We start from the raw sequence: 22,529 nt of genomic DNA on the forward strand, positions 1-22,529 counted from the left end.
CAAATGTCACATTGTCTTTTAATTCAGAATACACTGTAAAAATAAATACATATTTTCAAACTGATGCATAACAGTATAGAATATCAGCAGCCACAATATATAATATATGTGTCAAGCAAACATTTCATTTCAGTTAACAATCCAAACATTTAAATACAAGAAATCTAAAAGACTTCAGCAATTAACACTACTAAGTAGTCCACTGTAAATGACCATAGGCCATACGTGCTCACATGACTCAGCTCCTCAATCCTGGCACGGTGAGGGTCTCAGTCACACATACAGTATTTGAACACTGTTTGACTATATCACTGTCATTCCTGTTACACTGTGGTACTGTGTTCTAGCTGTCAAATACTGATTCATTTGTACACAATACATTGAATGAAGCAGTCAACCACGATCATGACAGAGGGGTTAAAAAAGTAGAACTCCATATCAGAGTTGAATACTTCATACTGCAAAATAGGAAAGCCAATCACTGAAGGCACTTATTTCAGGCTGTATTTAAGGTTTGTGTCTAAATATTAAATATTAAAGCACTCCTCCAGCTGTATTCAACTATGCACACATTTCTTGGCTGTCCACAACGTGAATCCATTTCCTTGACACCAAGACGAGTGTCGAATCACATCAAAACCAAGACAAACTGTCCCACTGAACCTTAGTCCAAACATAATAAACAATGCTTATATAAATAGATGCAAAACCGACCCCTATCCTCTCTCTCACGGACCTCAACTATCAAACAAAATGTCTCTCACATCACACGACTAACGCATATGACTGGAAGAATTGCATAATCGAGAGTTCAGTGATGCAAGGACCACAGTCCCAGGATGTGTGGAATGTATGGATGGAGTGTTTAGTTTGACCTTTGACCTTATCTTCTGATCAGACCGTCTCCTCCACATGCATGAAGTTGTTATTTCCGATGATGACGTAGTTGAGATGTGAGTCGCTGATCTGGATGGTGGCTACGTTCTGAGACTCTGCTGATAAAGGAGGAAGTGGAGGAGGATCAATGGAGATATTTGCTGACCCCTGCTGTTCACATCTGCCTCTACACCCCATTTCTCCTGTAACACATGAATTTAAATGATTGTCACGTTGTGCATCTGCTGACGACAAACGGAAAACTTCTACCACTACCAAAAGACTTATTACCACTACCACCACTACACAATTAGTACCACAACTACCTGTATTGCTACTATTAATGCTACCACATTTACTACTCTTACTCACTACGACTATGTCACTACTAGGGGAGGCAGGGGAGGCAGTAGCTCAGTGGGTAGTGCTTCTGCTTGGGAACTGGAGGGTCGCCGGTTTGAGTCCCTGCCAAGGTGCCCCTGAGCAAGGCACCGAACCCTCAATTGCTCCCCCCTCTGCGTAGGGTGGTAATGTAATGTAAGTCGCTTTGGATAAAAGCGTCTGCCAAATGCTCGTAATGTAATGTACTATTACTGCTACTGCTTCTGCTACCACCACTACGTCTGAATATCTTATCAAGATGAACATTTCTAACTTGTATCTTGTAACTGTGAGACACATGAGGAAAAATGCATTTACAGTGATGACAATATAACATGAATAGAATTATACAGAAAAATAGTGTTGACATTATGTGCACCATCCTATTACCCACCCTGCATTTGGCGTTGAGATTCCTGCATTAGAGGTTGACTTTCCACCACTGAAGACGGGTAGGCATCATTACCGAAGGTGCAGTCGGTCAGGGTAGAGTTGCTGATGTTTATAATTAGAATGGTAGGCGGTGGAGTGTGGAGCCCCACTATTATGAGTGGGCAAGAAACAGAGAGAGGAAAAGGGAAGAGAATATGAGAATGGGAAGTCGTTTGTTCCTAAACTATGTAATGGAGGAATTGCGTCACTGCCACGGTCCTCATAGTTCCTGAATGTGTCTGAATCATTGATACTGTTGCAATTAGCTGTAGTTTTAGACAAGAGTGAGAGGATATAAATAAAAGCTTAAAGAAACTACTACTTTTTTGCTATGACTCATTGTGCACTTCACTCCAAACTAGTATACAGAGTCAGTAAGATTGGGATTTACCTTGTGAAGTTTTATTCTCCAAAGGCCGACAGATTAACACTTTAACAAAAGAGAGTCAGACTAACATTAACACTGATAACTGAATGAAAGAGTCACATACTTAAACAGCTTTTTGTGTTTTGTTTCATGTCATTGTTTTGGGATTATTTCTATTTCTATTTTATATGCAGTATCTAAGCATTGGTTGAGTTTTTACCTGCTGCGAATCTTTCACACAGTAGAGATTCCAGAGAGCTGCAAAAGAGCTGACAGATTTTTCTCCCCTTACGCAACATCACCTGCAAGACTTTCTGCAGGTCTAAGACCGAGTTCTTACACGTCATCGCCTGAAGGAGGGGACACACAGAAATTCAAAAAAACAGTTCTGAAACAAGTACTACATTTCCGTGTGCAGCTCTTTACTGAAACATATCTGGGTGGCTGATTGCCCAACACCTGAGACAGCAGGTGATGTCATCAGAAAACCCCCCCAACAAAGTGCATCAAACACAGTTTCACCACCTTATTATTACTGCTGGTGTTTTCACTTTCTGTTGCCTAGCTGTGAACTTTACAGAACAACCTTTATAAGATAATCATTTGTATCTCATTATATAATTCATACATAACGTGAATAAAAAACAATAAATCAAAGTCACAAGTTTTACATGGATAAGGAACCACCAGCATCTGCGTAGTTTTGTTTTAGTTTTGACAGAAGTTTTCCCATTCAGACCGACGTGCATAATTTTGTTAATGTTTCTCGAGATAAGGAGATATTTTCCTCGTTATCTGACAGAATCAAACAGGAAATCTATCCATGTTTACTTCACGTGCTTTGTGGGCTTCTTGACATTTTTTGATAACGGAAGATCTTACAAGGTCAAAGCAAAATAGGATTTTTTTTGAATATCGTTATTACTCACCTGATTAAAAGGCGCGGTGCTTTTCATTTTTGTGAAACAGTCCATTGCAGAGTGATAGAGAGGCAGAAGGTCAGAGTTGTTTCATTCTTGGTACGATATTGATAAACTACTGAGTGAAACGTGATAACTTCGGCCTCTTTATAGTTCGTCTAGGAAAAAGCCCATCGGCGCATGCGCATTTTTTAGTAAGGGGATTCCATCTGATGCCTTTGAGGTTAGTAGTGTAACACAATTTCTCTGATTGTCAAACTGAGCAAGCAAACAAATCCATCATGTCAGCAAGTTTTTATTTATTTATTCAATAGCCATATTTTATATCCATATTTTAATTATATTTTTTAATCTTTGCATTACCCTGCTTCACCACCCACGCTTCTATTGTACACGTCACGCCTTTGACATACTATTCAAGAACCATCGATGTGTGGGCTATTAGTTGATTTACTGAACAAGCCAATTAAGAACAGACCCAGAGTTTAAGAACTGAGGAAGATATGTGCCATTGCTGGTGGTACTCTCCATAACGCCATAACTCAAATAATATTTAGATTTACCCACAGCACCTGAAAGCAGCGCGTGTCTACAATGCATGGAATTAACCAGCAGGGGCAGTAAAGAGCTCCTTTCAGTACAAAGCAGTCAGCTTCCTGGATAGAAACAAAACGCAAGAGAAGAGCAGCATACACACACAAGCACACACACACACACACACACACACAAACACATAGGCAAGACAGGAACACACAGGCTTTCCACGCGACGTGTAACCATGGTCTGATCTTGACTTTACCCCGCGGAGAGAAAGGAGCTGGGTGTGTTGCGGGGCGTTGACAGCAGAGGTGATCGTGTCTCCCACACATGTGTCCGTGCACTGCGGCTCTGGATCTGGACTCTGACAGCTCTACACCCAGCGCTCCTCTGGCAGGTAGGTCCCTTGTCTCTCCTGCTCCGCTGACATCTGTCTGCATCACTATACCTTCTCTACTATTGTGCAGTGTATGCGTCAGAATTTCAATTTTGACCTGTCCGTGAATGCAACCTTGGAGTATGCAGATGCAGGCAGCAAAATTCAATGTTCAATATTGCAACAGATCACTAGTTAGACCTTTAATCCTGTATGAAAATGCTATACTAATGCCAAACACTTTTAGAAATCACAAAGTGACTGTTCCTTCAGCATTGTTACTGGTTATGGTACATATCACTTTAAAATCACAACTAAATCAATATGCACGGTTTCTGTGATTTAAACATGTTCCCTGCCTTTTGTATGCTGATGTTTTAGAGCAGTTCTCAAACTGTGGTTCTGGTACCACTGGTGGTACTTCACACAAGTCATAGTGGCATGTCAGATGACTCTGGAAATCCCTGCAGAGATTTGATATTATTTTGAAGTTCTGCTAATGGGGCATATTAATCAGAAATATAATATAATTTCAACAGCAAGTAGCTCTTTATGTTTAGATGATTAGCTTTTTGTCCATTAAATTAAGAATTTGAATTTCCGGGGGGAAGGGTTAGGGTTTAGGGTTAGACTTAATATCATATGAGTGGTACTAATGATAACATTTCAACTAAATTTCAGTATGTGAATGCAAATGTGAGGTTTTTCCATGACGTTGTTAGAGTTGATTAGTTTGGTGTTTGGTTTGTGCAGAGATCAGACTTGAGAGCCAGTGTTTAAGAGGAAATGGTAAGAGGGCAAAATAAAATCCTTAGTGTTTTATTAATCTTTATATTATTAGTTATTAAGTCAATGACAAAATCTTAGTTACTAAACCTACCAGCATTATTTAAAAACTCCATTTCAATTTACAGTGATATGAAGCAGAGAACAATAGCAGAACTTGCACCACTTTACTTGATAAAGGGTTAATTAAGTGATCACTTATTGAAATCAATGCAGGTAAATTTTCTGTTGATTGATTAACTGATTAATCCTTCAAGGCTCTCCCAGAAACACACAGGTTATTAACGCTGAAATGCCTTAATGTTACATGTGTAAGGATGTAGTGAGAGCAAAAGAGCTGCAGCTGGGTAAATGATGCTGTATAAATTCTGCTACACACTCCGTGCACACACACTCCCAGCTGCCTCCTTCCAGCACAGTGGCTGCCTGTGTGAAGCAGCAGCAGCAGCAGCTTTCCTCTGGGTAGATCTGGTTTTCCGTTTCTGCCTCTCTGGTCTACAATGACGCTTTGATCCCCATGGCAGGAATGCAATGTAGACCTTAATCCATGAGGAATGCTAATCACCGAACGACCCACCATGCCCTCTCGACTGAAAAAAACTGTTACAACACGATTAATGAACATTTCCATCCAGGTTAATAATGTCAGCACAAGAGAATCAGGTCTGGCTGTGGACTCTTATGCTGTATTTCATGCACATAATACATTCTAACCAGAAACAGAACGAGGTGTGAAGTCTTTACAGCTCGTGGTCTCACAAGCCTGAACAAGCTTCCGCAGAAGCTATCTTGTTCTAATAATAAACTGGCCTAAATAGAAAGAATCATTATAATTAAATATCTTATCTTCTGAGTCTATTAAAGATACCATACACATGAGTGGTTTTTTGCATTTGCATTTTTCTGCCCCATTTGTTTTTGTACAGTTAAAGCATTAATGTGCCTTCTGTCCAAGCATAGATTTTAGTTCTCCAGTTTTAGCTCCTTATCCTGGATCCCGACCAAACTGCACCTGTTGATAATCTATCATGAGATGAATATGTTGCATTAAATGTCAATATTTGCCATTTAGATTGCTACTTTAACCTGAAGGAAACAGACTTAAATATTGGAAGATATCGTGTCTTAGACTGATAATACATATTCCTGGATCTGCCTATTGGAACGCATTGAATTGCAAATTTGGATGGGGCGACAGATCCACCATGCCCCACGCTGACGCCAGCTATCATCAAAACTTTTGAATAATGTAGATAACAAACAAATGTGCAAACCAACTAAGGTTGGTGACATTTTAACCTCCTCACCATAAGGTAATAAGGTAATGGAAACTATGACAACTCACAGTCACTGTCATAATTATCAAACTAATCTCTTTAAATTTAAATCAGGAAGCAACTGTAAAGATCTGATGCCGCTCCTTGCATCATATCCATCAGATAATACATGAACAATACAGATGTGTTTGTCTGCCCAAGATTAAAGTACTACCAACTACTATATCATGTATTGACATAATGTAATTCTGTACACTTTGAGTGTGTGTGTGCGTAAAAGCCTGCACCCTGTCACACACACATACACACACATTGGACTACATTCAGTGTATCCAGTCCTTATGTGGTGCAAAGCTAACTAACAACCTGTCATTTTGCATCATGAGAGAAGGGCAGGACAGGACAGGCAGACAGCGCTGTGGGATGGTGATGACGGCACGCTGCTCAGCCCGCCTGTCTGAAGGCAGCGCAGGAGCTCACAGCATGACTGTGCAGAAATACAAAGTGTTCTGCTGCTACACAAGTACGGCTCATTTGCATGTGCGCCACCGTCCGATCGATAGAACACAATAGAAGAGCACTCAATGAAATTTAGAACAGTGGTATTGTAGTGTATTGATTAAGCTACTACACAAGTTGTCCGCCAACTTGAACATGGTGCTGTGTAGGGTAATGTGTGATATTAACTGCCACTCCGCCTGCATGCTGGGATTTTAACACCACTGTCTCCTGGGTGACGCTACTCTATGTGCAACCACACTTATCTACAGCATTAATCCCTCCCAAATCCCAGATTATGAGCAAATAGTTCTCGTGCTTTTTTGGATTCTATAAAACCAAGTGGAATGTTTTCTTTGTCTGTTCCTTTAAAGTGGACATACGCTATCATTTACTTATTTTCCTCATTTTTATTGTGCAAAACCTTTGGTGCATGGCTGAATGCATTCATTTATGTTTGGGGTTAGGGTCCATTACATGTCTAACAAGGTGATGTCATCATGTCACACCTTTTAGTTTACCCACCAAACACACCGTTGTTAGACACACACTAAGAAAATGTGTGTAATTGGAGAGTGTTTGGCAGACATTAGCGTTGCCAGCACAGCCGACTTAACAAAACAGAACAAACTTTAAGGAATCGCGGTCTTAAAGCAACAATACCTAAACCTGCATGGTTTGGGTGTGTGCTGAGGTGCAGTTTATGCACACTGAAGACTTACAGGGGATCAGAGCAACTTTACATATGCAGAATGATCAAGTGAGTAGGCTTAGATATCAAATGTATTGATTAGTAACACATTTACTAAACTATAAACAAATTGAGCTGCAAACATCACTCAGATTTCAAAAGGAGTCACTGATAATAATGATTCTTACTGCTCTGAAGTCTTTAAAACCTGCTCACAATATAATTAAAACCCAAGTACAACCGGCCGTATTTGTCAAACAGCGCATAGAAAAACATCAGCGCTCATGACAGTATTGAATAAAGGTGACTAAAGGGGGGGGGGGATTGTCACACAGCTCATATGACACCAGACGCCACAGCTGATCCAGTTGCTGAACAATTTCAAAGCCACAATCTTGATAAGCAACCATGACAACAACTGATATGTGTGTGCAGGCACATTGTCCCGATGAAAGAACACACCTTTGCCCAGCTTCCCACATCATTCATCATAATCCTTTTTTCTCCTTAAATTAAATGTAGTTAATGTCCAACAACACTCAATAATTTCAATTACTTCTACATAACATTTAGGTTGCTCATTGCTGAGGTAGCAAGCTCATAAGTTATCAATCAACCATCACAGGGTGCTAATCTTGATTCGGCTTGATGCCATCATGAGCAGGACAAAACAGTGTGTACTTGTCATGAGGCTGTATGCACGTTTCTAATTATGACGGCTAACCATTCAGCGGACATGATCAATAACTGTAGGCTCTTTTAACACCAACCTGGACTTTGGCCCGGACAATAGCGGGCTTTTATGGTGAAACAAAGGACACATTGAGTAATAAATAATTTTGTAGTGAGCACACATAATTATATGTTCTTTGCACCACATAGGATAAACAGTGACTCACTCTTCACTCAGGAGATCAGACAATGATGGTGTGCTGGCTGCAGGGGAAGGTGGAGTCAGATGTGGCATGTCTGATGTGTCTGATGTGTTCTCACAAAGCAGCTGGAAAGACTTGGCAGATCTTAATGTGGCTCATGGAGGGTCTGTTTGAATCTTTCAGGAACATGGAGGTTGTTTCTCCACTGCATCCCCAGCAGAAGGGCTAGACTCTAAGAGCTCCCGCCATCCCTCTGTGCCCCGCCCCATCATGGCAAGCCAGAGCCCCACCGTGAAGCGGGAGGAGGACAGGGAGGACTCGGCCTCGGGGACCCCCGTGGCCGGCGTTGACCCAGAGAGCTACTGCAAGCTGTGTCTGAACGAGCAGCCGTCAGCAGCCTCCAGGAAACTGCAGAGCTGTGACTGCAGCTTCTGTACTGAGGTGCGTAGAACCAATTATAGATGCAGATACTGAACTTACTTCAAGCGTGCATGTACACAGTTACATATACTGTATACACACAGTGTGAGAAGGTCATGTTGATTCATCTGCAATCAAGTTCAACAATCAACCATTTATACATCATAAATGAGCCAAACGTCAGGTATTATTTAACAATTTCAAACATTTGCTGGTTGCAGCTGTGATTGATTTGAATTATTTGTGTGTGTGTGTGGGGGGGGGCATTCAAGTAACCTTGCCAAAGGGAAAAATCAACATTGCTTAGAAATGTAGCATGACAGCAACATTTCATATGTAAATGTTAAGATTTCCATGGGGTAGGGAGCTTTTTAGCTTTGGTGGTGCGCTTTGAGTGCTACATTTGTCACGTGTTGTGTATTCATCAAATCCACATTTGATTATTTGGTGATAAAAGTCCTCACACACCACATATTAACCATTGTGATGTTTGGGTTTGTGATTTTAAGTGTGAAACAGATCATGTGGTATCCTGTTAATAGATCATAATTACTGTAAGGAGTGGATCTAAACTCATTCCACTTGGAAAACATGCCGCAAGTAATCAATAATCTCTTTATTTATATGGCGGAGTGAACACATCTGCCAAACCCTGTTGTTGGGTCACACACACACACACACACACACACACACACACACACACACACACACACACACACACACACACACACACACGTCCCCACCATATAACACTTAAAAATGAGAGCGGATAACAAAAAACACAAATTCAAGTTAAAGATGAAGTTGGGGTGTGTGTGTGGTGACATCAGCATGTTTCATCCTATTTCATTCTATTTCATCATTTCCAGTGGGTGGGGATGATTTTCCCACACTGCCAACCAAATATTGTCTGAGTAATTCAAGCAAATTTCCAGTGTTTCAATCAGAGGGGAACGCTTTTCACTGTTGCAGCCCCACACTTTGTTTGTTTGTGAGCCGTTAAAATGGACACACAGATAAAACACAGAGCCACAGACAGACATCATTGTTTTAACAACGCTGTATAAACCTGAAATGTCTCCTCCAGGACACAGACGCGTATTCATTGTGTGTTTTATGTGTGTGTCTTCATTTATACTAAATAAGCCCAGCTTTGCATGTGTAAATGAGTTTAAATCCCCCTACAGGCCAAACCTCAACATTGCATTTGTTTTTCTCTTTCCAGTGAAAAGTCACATGTGTTCATTTTCATTTTCTGTTCCTCATAACTGTCTGCCTTTTCACAATGTTGACACAGTTCCTCATATCTTTAATATTTCACCACTGAGGCAACATATGACTGTAACTTGTAATTTGTAAAATATCTCCTGTTTATGCGGTATTTGGTTTACCCTGTTTGCACAACAGCACGTATTCCCTTTGGTGCCCTTTGCTGTTGCTACATTGTCATCAGTGGTGTGTCATGTGTTGTTGCGTATTCTATTCTCCCCCAGGTGGGACAGTAAAGATATACACAGCATATTTACGATGGATTATTTACACAACCTTTGCGATCCATTATGGCACCAATGCCTGTTCCATTCATTGTCTAATGCTGCTGGGGTTTCTCTCTCTCTCTCTCTCTCTCTCTCTCTCTCTCTCTCTCTCTCTCTCTCTCTCTCTGTCTCTCTCTCTCCAGTGTCTGCAGCAGTATGTTCATCTGGCCATCAGGGAGGGTGGGGGGGCACCCATTACCTGCCCAGATATGGCCTGCCAAAAGAGCGGAGTGCTTCTGGACTCTGAGGTACGACCTGTTTAGAACTGAGGCTCTATGTGTGCCAGAACCACAAAAATCAAAGGGGTTTCCAGAGGGGTTGCCAGAGGGTCAAATGAAAGTCCAAGTCAGGCTACTCCCGTTTTGAAAATCCTGGTTAATAAACTTTTGGGGGAAATTCTCGACCCTGTCTTGTTATGTGAACAGTGAAATGTGTTAAGTTGGTGTGTCAGACGCAGTGTAACGATGTCACTTACTGGACGCCTCAAATACAACTTAGTTAACACAATGGAGGAAGTTGCTGACACTGCTGTTATACGAACACGCGGAAATTCTGCGCTTCCTCATTTCCAATCATTTTCTAGCGTAAACTTAGATTAAGACTTCTTTGTAATGTTGACAAAGGTGATGAGGTAAACAGTGAGTGATAAACACTCACTGTAGTGCGCTTCAGTTTAATTATGGTGTTTTTTTTAACTTTAATTGTAATATAATCGAAATCTTAGACTGCCTGCAAAGGTCTCATCATCTTTAACCAACTTGAACAACAGTAACGAAGGAATGTAACTATTAGAACTGTGTGTATTTCTCCCTCATTGTTATTGTTTTAAGTAATAGCGTCAGAGACATTTATGCTGCCATCATATACTGGCAAAGTGAGCTTCAAAGGGAGGTTGTGTTCACATGTGACCTAACCTGCTGTCCCTGCTTTGTGTTTGCAGATAGAGAGCCTGTCCCCAGCAGACCAGGAGCTTTATCAGCGGCTCAAGTTTGAGAGAGGTGTGTAATTGTGACGTGTTGAGTCTCACATGCCTGAGATACTGAGGGACCTGCTGCCCTTTATACTATCCAGCTCCAGGCTGGCCCTGGAGGTTACTGAATGTGTCACACATTTCAGATTCTGCAGGTTCTTTTTTTTCTCCGTCAGTTGTGGTGTCAGTTTTTTTTTTTTTTTCACACCGTACATTTGAACTAAGTCATAACATTAGTTTCACTTGTGCTTGTACTGCTGCAGCTCATGACACGCCTGCAGTGTCAACGAGCTCCAAACAAACAAAACATATGGGAAGGTCAGAGGTTTAGTTTGAAGCTGCTGTAGCCAGCTTCTGTCCTCTAGATGGAAGAGCACAGCCCTGACATGTCATTTGAGAAAGCTGGATTCAGCAGACACACAGCATCATCAGCAACCCACCAGACTCACGTTTCTGTCCACGTAAGGTCAATATTCACTCTCCTGTTTGGGTCAGCGCCAACCCCCGAGAAAAATAGGGGCACTCATCACGTCAATGAAGGCCAAACAGGACTAAATGAGTCTTCCTCTAATAATTTCATTTTAGATTTTAGATTCACTGTCCCTTAAAATTGCCCCCCTTTGCTTCCCGCAGAAGTGAAGTTGGACCCCAGCAAAGCCTGGTGTCCTGTGGTTGAATGCCAGGCAGTGTGCAGCATGACGGCGAGCACAGAGGGCGAGCCCACCGCCGTGCCTTGCACAGCCTGCAACACCATCTTCTGCTCTGCGTGCAGAGGAGCCTGGCAGGACGCTCACACCTGCCCCGAGCGCCAGCCCATGATGTCATCCTCACCCTCCCATGAAAACAGGTCAGTCAGTCATCACATCACTGTCATCTACAGCCAGAACAAAGGCTAGTTGATGTGTGTTGTCAGGAATGAAATACCTGTTTGAGCTCTGAGCATTCACGGAGCTGTATCATGATGGTAAATCTCACCTTTGATTTTTATAAACAAGGCTTTAACTTCATCAGCTTCTGAGCAAACAAGGCGAGGCAGCTCTGTCCTGTTCAGCCTGATTCATCAGCGTTATAGTTTAAACTCAGTCCTCACCTGGGACCAATTTGCCTTGGGTGACCTTACTCGGGGTAGTTGTTGCCCGGGCCACTTGACTGCACAGCTCCCAGGCTCCCCCTCCACCATGTTAAGGTGGCGTATCACAGAGGGGTGTTAAAGCCGCTTAGTTTCTGGGCCGCTTGTTTACACCGGGTGATTTACAGCTGGGAGACTCTGAGGTTCCTCTGCAGCAATAAAACATAGCCATAACATTTTTTTTCCGTTTCCCATTGTTTTTCCCAGTCATCACAAATGTGTTTTGACTGCTCGAGCAACCCCACCCCAGTCACCCTGGCAACCACCAATACACTTTTCAGCAGTAAGCAATCACAGCACATTTTCTTGATGAAATACATCTCTAGTATATAGTATGTGTGCAGTATAACAGGGAGTGTGTGTTGAAGATTGTAAAAATGCAAAACTTGAGGTTGACCTCATTAAAAATACAATCAGTAAGAAAACCCCATAGGTCCTAAACTGCCCTGAAAGCTTTCTTTTTAATTGGTCCCTTACTTCTGTGACATGTTGACATGTTACACAGCCCACACACCTGGCTAGACAGCACACACAGCTGGACTAATAGTGTGTCTTTCAGGTGGGAGGAAGTACCTAAAATCTCTCAATAATAAGTTGAGGTGAATAAAAGCATTACATCAGTATTAATAGTCTGTCTGGGTCAGCGGTGACCTCTGTGTCGCCCTCTGTGTACAGTTACATCACAGTACTTTGAGCTGTGTCTCTTCCAAACAGTCTGATGTCACTTTGGAGGCACCCAGTTATAGTGTGAATACATTGTTTGCGTGCCAAAGGGAGGATGCTCAGCTCACTGTACACTGGGACCCTGTGAGCTGCAGTGAAGCTGCTCACTGTCTGCGTTTGGCTGTGGAGGATGGAGTTTGAATCAACTTTAGTCTTTCTAGATGTTTCAGATGTATATTAAAGAGCACATTGAGTCATGGTGAAATACGTTTGCCTTTAATCACACTGCTGTGGGAGTGACCCAATACTTTGCTTGTATATTTGTCTGACAGAATAGGTTTTTCATAGCTAGAGATACTGAAGTTGTAGCCATGATAATAATCTGTAAGATTAAAACATGGGATTGGAATCAGCTACAGCTGGAAAAGTGGTCCCCTTATTGGCTGTACTATCAGGCTTTGTTTGGGTCAACAAGAGGTCCTGTGCAGGTCCTAATATGGATTAACTGGGTCAGGGCTTGCTTGTAAGGTTTCCCCATTAACTTCACATCTGTTATCTGTGTATCTGTGTGTGTCTCTCTGCTCCATCCACTGGCTCTGGTTTGACAGTGACTCTGACATGCCAATCAAGCAGTGTCCAATGTGTGGCATCTACATAGAGAGGAACCAGGGCTGTGCACAGATGCTGTGCAAGAGCTGCAAACACACATTCTGCTGGTACTGTCTGCAGAATCTGGACGTGAGTCTCCCCTGATTTCTTCTTATCACTGCTTACAAAAACTGTGATTAAAGCGTAATTAACAACTGTTTGTGAAAAGCAAATAGACTTTTAATTGACTTTAGATTCTAAAGCCAACACAGTTTGCCAAGAAGAAGGAAAACTAGCCAATGTCTGCTCCACGCTAGCTACTAGAGCACCTGAGTAACAATTAAGTTTTATCTTCATTAAAGAGAAATCAAATTCAGTTCATTGGTCTTAGGAGCAAATGAATTCCGATGTTGAACAATCCAGTATTCAGGCTGATGTATGAACAGTATGTTTCATCACTGCTAGAATATCTCTGTTTGTGTCTGGGTGCCCTTGGTGGCTCTTGTCTGAACTTGTCTGTGCTGTGATTACAGGGCGATATCTTTCTGAGGCATTATGATAAGGGGCCGTGCAGAAACAAGCTGGGCCACTCCAGAGCGTCTGTCATGTGGAACAGAACACAGGTGAGGCCACATGGCAGACTGGGAGCCTCTCATATAACGCTGTCATTGTCTGGATGGATTCATGTGCCTGCAAAGAGATACATCTGTGTGTGGATGTCATTATGTCGGTTTGAAGACGAGGCAGAACCTGACAAATAAAGAAATATTTAAAAATAGAATCATAGAAATAATAGTTACAATGCATGATCTAAATATCCAAAGAGGTAGAAACATAGACGATGAATGGTTTGTGACTAAATAATAGTAAAAGTCAGACTAGATACAAATGTTTTTAGTTTCCACTCACACATGAGTCATTTACCAGTTTATCTGTCACAACATTTATTGCTGAATTTCCCTTTCAAAATGAAGTTGGCTTGATGTTAGTATCTTGTCTTCATTCGTCTGAGCTGCTCCCTGTGCTAATCTTACACTCCTGCCCTTTAATGGCGTCTGCTCAATGTCACTGGAGCCCAAACTTTCCTTCTTTCTTTCGACTTCCTCTGCTTGCTGGCCATCATCACGTGATGATCGGGTCTGGAGTGGTTCCTCTGATTGCTTCACCATTGGCACGAGTGTCGGGAGAGTCAAAGTACAACAACACACTTGTTCTTTGCAGAATAACTCCTGACAGGCTTGGTTACTCGCCTAACAGGCCCCATAACATTTTACAATCTCTTTGTCTCAGATTCCTGCAGCAGTTTCAGTCTCAGTGACTATTCAAGTTTCCTCTGTGCCTTTCATCCATCTGTGCACATTCCTCCAAGACTAATGTACTGAAACTATGGGAGCTCGACTAGAATAGAAATGACATTCTGTGGGTTTAAACAAACCTTAGAAAAACAACAGATGGGGACTCAGAAGGTTCCAACAAAGTTTAAGAGTTTGAATAAATGATTATGGTAACCAAATGTGATGTTAGAAGATCCATCACTCTTACACCCATTATAGGAAGTAATAGTAGTGACATAAAGGTGATGTTGTTTCATGGCTTTTACTCTGTCTAACCAGGTTACACGTGTCACGCTGATGTAAATGAAGCTTTCAGGGCAGTTCTGTTCCGTCAACTTCAGGTTTTGCAACATTTGCAATTTGCAGATAACAGATTGAAGATGTTGTCTTGTCCCTCAGGTGGTGGGGATCCTGGTGGGGGTCAGTATTATCATGCTGGTGACCTCTCCGCTCCTCCTTCTGGCCTCGCCCTGCATCCTGTGCTGCGTCTGCAAACCCTGCAGGGGGAAGAAGAAGAAGAAGAAAAAGAGGAAGAAGGACTTTGGCCAGCCAGACTCCTCGGCATCTTAGCAGAGGAGCAGCTGCCCTCCCTCCCCCATCCCATCCCCCCCTCTCATCGGCCTGGCCCAGGATGACTCGGTGCGAGAGCAGCATGGAGGAGACGCTCCATGGAACGCTGCAGTGCTTTAGCATTAATCAACAGACTGGAAGCTTCTCAGTTGATCAGTGAAATCGGTGGGATTGAAAATGAGAGAGACTTGAATTTGAAGCCCCAGGGAGAGAGAGAGCTGCTTTGACATCACTGCTGATGGTGACAAATGCAAGACGACACTCCTGGCGTCTTTGGATGGGAATCTGAACCAAGTTTTGAAATATGTACACGACAAGGAAATGTTGAAATATCACTCTTGAAATACAAACAGAAAATGATTGAGTTGCTTAAACTTAGCTGGTCCTTCTCAGACGCACTAGAGGCAGCAAGGAGGAGAGGAAATCTAAGTGCATTTTCCTGGACAGGCCCCGTGTTATTGCTCACCTCTCACATGCTGTTCAGTCCCAGTGCAAAGCCACCTTCATGTGCCAAAATGTCATGATGCCAAACCAGTTGTGTTGGGTGCTCAAGTGCCTCACTCTGCAGTGCCTGGTGCTTTGGTATTCTTTGTTTGCCTTTCATTCTATCTTTATCTTATGCAAAATTCTAACATTGACAACTGTCAGGTTCACACAAGGGTGGAAATATCTAAACAATGCAAACAAACAGTACTAAACATTATCTCATAAAGTCAAATGGCGTCACATTTATTCTGCACTGTGGATATATGATAGGGCTTCAATGGTGCACAGAGTTCTTTACTTCTGCAAACGTTTGCTGTTTCCACCTGGTATATGTTTCAGACCAAAGGCTCCAAAGGGTAATGTAACTTTTGTAATGTGTGTAAATATGTATTTATGAGTTGTGTGTATGGTGTCCTGTCTTCATTTTCACATTTTGGATGTTTCTTTGTCAGATCTTTTCTAAAAGCGCCATTGTAATTTAAATAAACATATTGAAGATGCATAACATGGACACTGTGTGTGTCGTTTATGGTTTACCGCCCACAGCTTCCCTTTAGGTTTGCATAAAGGTCACAAGACAAGAAGTGATGTTTGTGGGCTGTTGTGTTGCTAGGTGCCTTTGAGGAAGCAGAAGCAGACAGAGATCCATCACTGTGGATAAAGTATAGGTCATAATATATGCATGAATATTAATCTACCAGCTACTGTTGAAGGTTCTCAATGGCTTTCATGACACAAGCTTCACTACACATTGGTAAATTTGAGTTTTACTGGACCACAGCTGTTGCATTCTATTTGAGCTCATTTGCAAACTACACATTAGTAAACACCATTTTTATGAATTTAAAAAATATTTTTTGTTGTGCATTTTGGCTCAAACCACAAGTTAACAATGTTTTTCAGTTTGATTTTTGTTGCAGGGAAACTCAATAAAAATGACCTGAAGTCTTCTGTCGTAACACACTTTTGTTTGGTTGGCACCTGGATGTTTGAGGAAATCAAGCATCAATCTCCTTCCAAACTGCCTCTCATCATATTCTTGTTCTTCTTTCACATCACATGCAAATGTTTTTTTAGGAATGTTCACTAATGCTCTTAGTGACCCTGAACTGGTTTGGGCCGGTGTGGGCCTGTAAAGCCCTTTGACATACTGCAGGTGATATTGGACTATAAAGTTGGTTTGACTGTACTGTTGAGAACAAATCCTATTGTAGTCATGACTCAAACTCCCATGTGCAAAGCATTTTTTGCTATTCTTGTGGTTAAGGTTCAGAAATGTGGATTATATTACACCTGTCACATCTCCTGCACTGGTTTTAAATAAAGATTAATCCAGGTGAATACAGATCCTATACTTGCCTCTATAAACCAATTAGAATTTTAAAATATGAATTACTAATACAATACATTTTATGAAAGCTGCTTCTAAAATCAACTGAATTTAAGATAATAATTGAAACCTGCTTACACATGATTCATGCACAGTCTGAAAATTAACCTTTAAATTAAAAATGGCGACACACTTCTTGTCTAAAACAGTCAAAATATAAGCTAACAGTTGCTTAATATTATTGTAATAATATAAAAACATTTGAACTCTAGTTTGACAGCAAAAAACAACAAATTAAAAGTAAAACCTTGACGGTATGGGTCTGTTTATAAAAGACTTTGGCGACAACCTGTGTTCAAGGAGGGTATTGCAGTCTTTGTTGTTGACGGGAAGCAGGACGTGGACAAGCTGCAAGTACGGAAGAAGTTTCACAAATGGCAGCACAGGGGGAATTCTTTGCGGGTAAATCCATTTGTCGTATTGATTTGAAGTGTTTCCCGCACGCTGTGCGCTATGATGCGTGGGTGAACATGAAGCGTTGGCATAGATTCAATTCCATGTTCGATCTGATCAAATATATGCCACATGTTTAATACAGACTAGGAAACCAACTAGACTCATGAGTAAAGTATAGGACACCGGAACAGCTGACAGTATCGCTCCTTATATTCCTTTAGTGTGTGAGAATGGTATCTGTAAGTTGCCACGGAAACAATCTTGAAGTTGTGGAAAATATGCAATTGTCCCTTCATGTGGTGTTTACCTGCAATAACACATTCCTATGTATGATACTGCATATTCTGAGTCTGCTGTAATAAATACAAATGTGAATATAATGTATGTACTGTGCAGGTATTTCTAAGATCCAATATGTACCCAGTGCTGCTGCAGGAGATGTCATGTGCTTCAAACACTACAATGCAGAGGAGGTACACACACACACACACACACACACACACACACACACAGAAAGAGAGGCTCTAAAATACATTATTTGTAAGCCAAATGGGTCCCCTGTGTGTAGGTGCTGATGGGGAGGAAGATGGAGGCGTGGCTAAGGTTCTCTGTCTGCTACTGGCACTCCTTCTGTGGAACTGGTATAGTAATATCTGATTGCATACCTTTGCCAGGGCCAAATTAGTTCAGATAGACTGTATCACTGCTGCATTCCTTCTCCCTTATGTGATGCAGTATCCTTTGAACAATCATAAAAAACATGAACCCGTTTTAGTCTCCTTTCCTCTCCATAGGTGCTGATCCGTTCGGTTTTCCGACTCTCCAGCGGCCCTGGAATGAAGGAACTCCTATGGAATCAGCCAAAAAGCGGCTCGGTGCTGCTTTTGAGTTTTTCACCAAGCTTGGTGTGAGAGAATGAACCTGGAATTTGAGGAAACTCACACTTGCTTGTTTCTGATATGAAGAATCACAAATTAAATGCGTACCATATAGAGTTATATGACCTCTGCTCTGCTTAAATTCACAGGTGAAATATTACACATTTCATGACAGGTAATTCACTAAAAACAAACCACATTATTTGAACATGTTGACACTAATGGCAGACAGTGTGTTCCCACAGTGTTTACCTGCTTTCACTGCTGCATGTCCATGTCCTGTAGAGTACAGTGGACAGTAATTATCAGGGCGGGTGCAGGTCTATGTCATTATTTGAATAGGGTGTTTGAATACACTGAGCCAAGATTATGGCTTAGTTGTGTTGTGTTGTGTTTTGTTCTTTGGGTCTTAAACTTTTCAAATCCACACTTTGCACACTTCTCCTCTGCATTTTGTCTCTTGATTTTTTCAGTTGTTCAGTTTGTTCCTCTGTGTCTATCAGGGATATGGCTCCAGAAGGCCCCACCCTGGAGGAGACCAACAGGAACTTGGATGAGATGACGGATCTGGCTCTCCAGCTGCAGTGTCAGACTGGAGTCAAGGTGCTGTGGGTCACGTGCAACTTGTTTGCACACCCGAGGTCAGTGTGTCTTCAAGAGCATCCTAGTGTTCTGTTTACCCACTGGGAAAGTCGTGAAAACTGTAGGATATCGCAGCATGCAATGGGACAGAGGCAGATCAGAACTACAATCTCTGTACATCCTGATACGACAGATAACATCACTTAGTTCCTGAAATCCGAGCTGCTGGGATCAAGCATCATTGAAATGTCCGGTAAACAGATCTGACAATGGTTTCAAGTACATCATCACCGAAATAACTGTCAGCTGTCAGCAGTCACTGAATGCTGCAGGGCCTTTCAGAGCTTGTTGTGATGAAATAAGTATAATTGAGTGAAAGGCTAATGGGAACAAATTGACAACTGTAAAGGCCCTGCAGCAAATGACATCATTCTTTTTGGCAAACTCTTTTTCTGATTCCAACACACACACATGTATTGTCACCATGGTGATTGATCCTGGTTTGATTCTGAGTATTTATTGCACATTCTCCTAATACATCTTATTCATGGGTGGTATTTGTTACGCGTGTGTATTTTCTAGCCAAGAATTTTTTTACAATGTGTACTCATCTCAGCCATTTGCTTTAGTTGAACCCGTGCATTATGAAATCACAAAATCGCCAAAAACTTCTGTTCTATATGAGGGGGGCGCTAAAGAAAAAAGGAAACCACTGGGCTACAGGATTGGTGATTGGCTTCACTTGCACTAAACAATATGTATGTGTCTGATATTTATAAACTTGACTTGTCAGGTACATGAACGGTGCAGCCACTAATCCAGACTGCCATGTTCTGGCCTACGCTGGTGCTCAGGTCAAGAAGGGTCTGGACGTCGCCAAGAAACTGGGTGCTGATAACTTTGGTACGATTACAATGGATAATGTTTAAAAACAAAAATATTGTGCTGTATGTAATTGTCAAATGTCTGTTCTTCATCTTCTGTCATCTGGATGTTGTGCCCTCAGTGTTTTGGGGTGGCAGGGAAGGTTTCCTCTCCACACACAACACTGATGTTGCAGCTGAACTGAAGCACATGGCTAACTTCTTCAGAATGGCTGTTGGTGAGTATGGCGTTTAGTGTTTGATGCAGTAAAGATGTGTTTCACTTTCAGTCTCATATCTGTGTATTTGCACCCAGACTACAAAGAGAAGATTGGCCTGAAGTGTCAATTCCTTATAGAACCAAAGCCCAAAGAGCCCTGCAAACACCAGTATGATTATGGTAAAGTTTCCCCAATTTAACACAAAACTGAACTATTATGTCACAATCATGCAGCTTTTGTTTATGCATTTGTCATCACTTCCTTCCTGTAGATGCAATGAGTGTAATAGGATTCCTGAAGCATTATGGTCTGGAGAATCACTTTAAGCTGAATATCGAGCCCAACCACACCACCTTAGCAGGACACTGTTATGAACACGATATTGTCCTGGCATCTGCGTGAGATTCATTCACTTATACTAGAAATTATACATAATGCTTTTTACTTTTGGACAAAGTTTCATCATCTGTGCTTTGTGAACAGGTTTGGCATGCTGGGCTCAGTTGACTCCAACACTGGCTCTCCTGATCTGGGCTGGGACACGGATCAGTTCCCCATGGATATCAGAAACACCACCATGGTCATGAAGGTGAGCCAAGGCGGGGGTAGAATATTAGAAACAACCTTTTGGTACATTGCAGTCTTATATAACTGCATCACTAACTATGGACACAACATTGAGTGGGATCAACACCTCTGAACCTTATCAGCCTATGACTTACTGTCATGTTGCCAACCGGACCTGTCAGACCTTCAGGGGAGGCCTGCTTAGTGTAACCAGGGTTAGAAGAAACATTGCTGGAGCAGCTTGTAGTTACTATGCTCCACAATCCTTGAATACGTTTCTGGAAGACCTTCGCTCTGCACCGACACTTACCTTGCCTTGATTTTACCCAGACAATCGTGGAACAAGGTGGTCTGCAGCCTGGAGGCCTGAACTTTGACGCTAAGGTGCGCAGAGAGTCCACAGACCTGGAAGACCTGTTCATCGCTCACATTGGAGCCATGGACGCCTTTGCAAGGGGGCTCAGAAATGCTGTCCGCATCATTGAGGAAGGCCTTCTCGCTAGAATGGTCAAGGTATTGTGTGAAAATCTGTGTGAAATTCACTTTCAAACACTTTAGCTCTGTTTTTAGGGTTCTGCATTAATGGGAAATAACTGTTTTTGTCTGAACAGGAGCGATACTCCAGCTTCAGTGATGGTATCGGTCGGAAAGTGGAGGAAGGCACTGCAAGCTTAGAGGAGATGGAGGTAAGACTCTGTGTAGATATAAGCTCAGTGATTAGTGAAGAAAATCAGTAAAGAATATTTGCCTTTATATATTTTCAAACTAACTTCTTCATTGAGTGTATCACAAGCTTACATGTAGATTCCATATTTTCCCAGTTCCCAGTATCCCATATTTCCCCAAAACCATATTTAAAAGACCACAGAAACCATTTTGACCTGCTTATGGATCATCTGTATTTTTTATTCCTGCCTTAAGTATTTTAGTGTAGTATTTACATTTCAGGGTTTACAGCATGCTGTTGTGGTTGAGGTGTTCAGTGTTCTCAATGTTAGTCTGATAAACTGAGTGGAAATACAAGTGATGTTTTTGTATTTTCAGACCTTTATCAAGCAGAACGGTGAGCCCAAGGTGACCTCTGGGAAACAAGAAAAATATGAATCCATCTTTAATCACTACATATAAAAATCTTCCAGTACCTGCATATGATGACATATGAGCTTAAATAAAAGCAAAAGGCTGCTGAACATTTACAAAGTAAAAGAAGTTATTCAGTAATTACTAATGTGCCTAGTAATTCAATGTAGAAATCCTAATGTAGAAAAGCACTTTAGAGGCAGAAAGAAATTTGCATAAGTAATCGGCCCGAATTGGATGTGTTTACCATGTGGAGACTAGGCCAGTGTAATTAAACATGTTTAAATGATAAGATGAATTAGACATGTGAGATTTAAATGTGTTTGCCTGTGATCTCCACCATCATCTTCAAAACACTGAGTGAGGCATTGTGTCTTATGAGGATGGGATCCCACAGACTTGTATCTATTACCAGCTGTTCTGATGGCTTGTGGTTTTCCTTTTATTTGTCACCATGTTGTACATGCAAACAAAATAAAGAGTACCATACTTCATGAAATCTATTTGTGATCAACATATTCCACTGCCTGACGAGTTATTGAATAAGCATATGCATCAGTTAATATATCTATTACAAAAATGTTGAATAAATGAATTTTTGTTTAAATCTGCATGGTGCCATGACCTTAGAATAAAGCTGTGTGTTCACAGTAACTGTAGAGAACTCTCACTTTGCATAATGTTCTTGGTACCACATGTGTCAGCACTTTGTAGTTCACATCTACCAATCAGAATGTAAAAGCTGTTCCTGGTCATCAATACTTCATAGAAATGAAGCTCGCTTCCATTTAGTGGTTAACGTTTACATCTTGTAGTGTTTAATCGTTTCAAACACAAACGA

General features: G+C 41.5%; 3 protein-coding genes across 6 annotated transcripts; 2 read left to right on the forward strand and 1 right to left on the reverse strand.

Moving 5' to 3' along the window:
• Position 1: 1 nt before the first annotated feature.
• Positions 2-3,161, reverse strand: LOC143000858 (uncharacterized). Of its 4 annotated transcripts, none has more exons than XM_076150312.1 (5): positions 2,986-3,160; positions 2,277-2,406; positions 2,081-2,119; positions 1,652-1,798; positions 2-1,079 (listed from the first exon to the last, which is right to left on the reverse strand). In XM_076150312.1, the coding sequence occupies exons 1-5, from the start codon at positions 3,028-3,030 to the stop codon at positions 895-897; spliced, it is 546 nt and encodes a 181-aa protein (XP_076006427.1). In that variant the 5' UTR covers positions 3,031-3,160; the 3' UTR covers positions 2-894. The 4 variants fall into 4 exon arrangements, with proteins under 4 accessions (XP_076006427.1, XP_076006430.1, XP_076006431.1 ...); XM_076150315.1 differs by having other exon boundaries at positions 2-995; positions 2,986-3,158; XM_076150316.1 differs by having other exon boundaries at positions 2-992; positions 2,986-3,157.
• Positions 3,162-3,609: 448 nt separating this feature from the next.
• On the forward strand, positions 3,610-16,216 carry rnf144b (ring finger protein 144B). The gene is made up of 8 exons (XM_076150311.1): positions 3,610-3,910; positions 8,200-8,457; positions 10,115-10,219; positions 10,912-10,969; positions 11,575-11,788; positions 13,342-13,471; positions 13,855-13,944; positions 15,055-16,216. The coding sequence occupies exons 2-8, from the start codon at positions 8,287-8,289 to the stop codon at positions 15,223-15,225; spliced, it is 939 nt and encodes a 312-aa protein (XP_076006426.1). The 5' UTR covers positions 3,610-3,910; positions 8,200-8,286; the 3' UTR covers positions 15,226-16,216.
• Positions 16,217-17,388: 1,172 nt separating this feature from the next.
• On the forward strand, positions 17,389-22,204 carry LOC143001029 (uncharacterized). The gene is made up of 14 exons (XM_076150578.1): positions 17,389-17,503; positions 17,894-17,970; positions 18,066-18,138; positions 18,292-18,404; positions 18,525-18,550; positions 18,879-19,016; positions 19,751-19,860; positions 19,964-20,059; positions 20,137-20,220; positions 20,313-20,439; positions 20,525-20,630; positions 20,939-21,121; positions 21,220-21,294; positions 21,653-22,204. Exons 1-14 carry the CDS (start codon positions 17,476-17,478, stop codon positions 21,734-21,736), a joined length of 1,320 nt encoding a protein of 439 aa, XP_076006693.1. The 5' UTR covers positions 17,389-17,475; the 3' UTR covers positions 21,737-22,204.
• The last annotated feature ends 325 nt before the right edge of the window (positions 22,205-22,529 follow it).

Source organism: Genypterus blacodes, unplaced genomic scaffold, assembly GCF_046128005.1.
Source record: "Genypterus blacodes isolate CSIRO-AG114 ecotype Tasmania unplaced genomic scaffold, CSIRO-AGI_Gbla_v1 ptg000052l_1, whole genome shotgun sequence".
Lineage (NCBI taxonomy): Eukaryota > Metazoa > Chordata > Actinopteri > Ophidiiformes > Ophidiidae > Genypterus > Genypterus blacodes.

What these genes read in the sequence shown, in the direction of transcription:
- rnf144b (XM_076150311.1), top strand. Translation starts at nt 8,287, where the DNA reads ATGGCAAGCCAGAGCCCCACCGTGAAGCGGGAGGAGGACAGGGAGGAC. An exon ending in ACTGCAGCTTCTGTACTGAG is followed by an intron (nt 8,458 to 10,114) that starts GTGCGTAGAACC and finishes CTCTCTCTCCAG; the next exon opens with TGTCTGCAGCAGTATGTTCA. An exon ending in GAGTGCTTCTGGACTCTGAG is followed by an intron (nt 10,220 to 10,911) that starts GTACGACCTGTT and finishes TTGTGTTTGCAG; the next exon opens with ATAGAGAGCCTGTCCCCAGC.
- LOC143000858 (XM_076150312.1), bottom strand. Translation starts at nt 3,030, where the DNA reads ATGGACTGTTTCACAAAAATGAAAAGCACCGCGCCTTTTAATCAG. An exon ending in GGAGAATAAAACTTCACAAG is followed by an intron (nt 1,799 to 2,080) that starts GTAAATCCCAAT and finishes CACTCATAATAG; the next exon opens with TGGGGCTCCACACTCCACCG. An exon ending in ATCTCAACGCCAAATGCAGG is followed by an intron (nt 1,080 to 1,651) that starts GTGGGTAATAGG and finishes CATGTGTTACAG; the next exon opens with GAGAAATGGGGTGTAGAGGC.
- LOC143001029 (XM_076150578.1), top strand. Translation starts at nt 17,476, where the DNA reads ATGGCAGCACAGGGGGAATTCTTTGCGG. An exon ending in AGTTTTTCACCAAGCTTGGT is followed by an intron (nt 18,405 to 18,524) that starts GTGAGAGAATGA and finishes TTAAATTCACAG; the next exon opens with GTGAAATATTACACATTTCA. An exon ending in ACACCACCATGGTCATGAAG is followed by an intron (nt 20,631 to 20,938) that starts GTGAGCCAAGGC and finishes GATTTTACCCAG; the next exon opens with ACAATCGTGGAACAAGGTGG.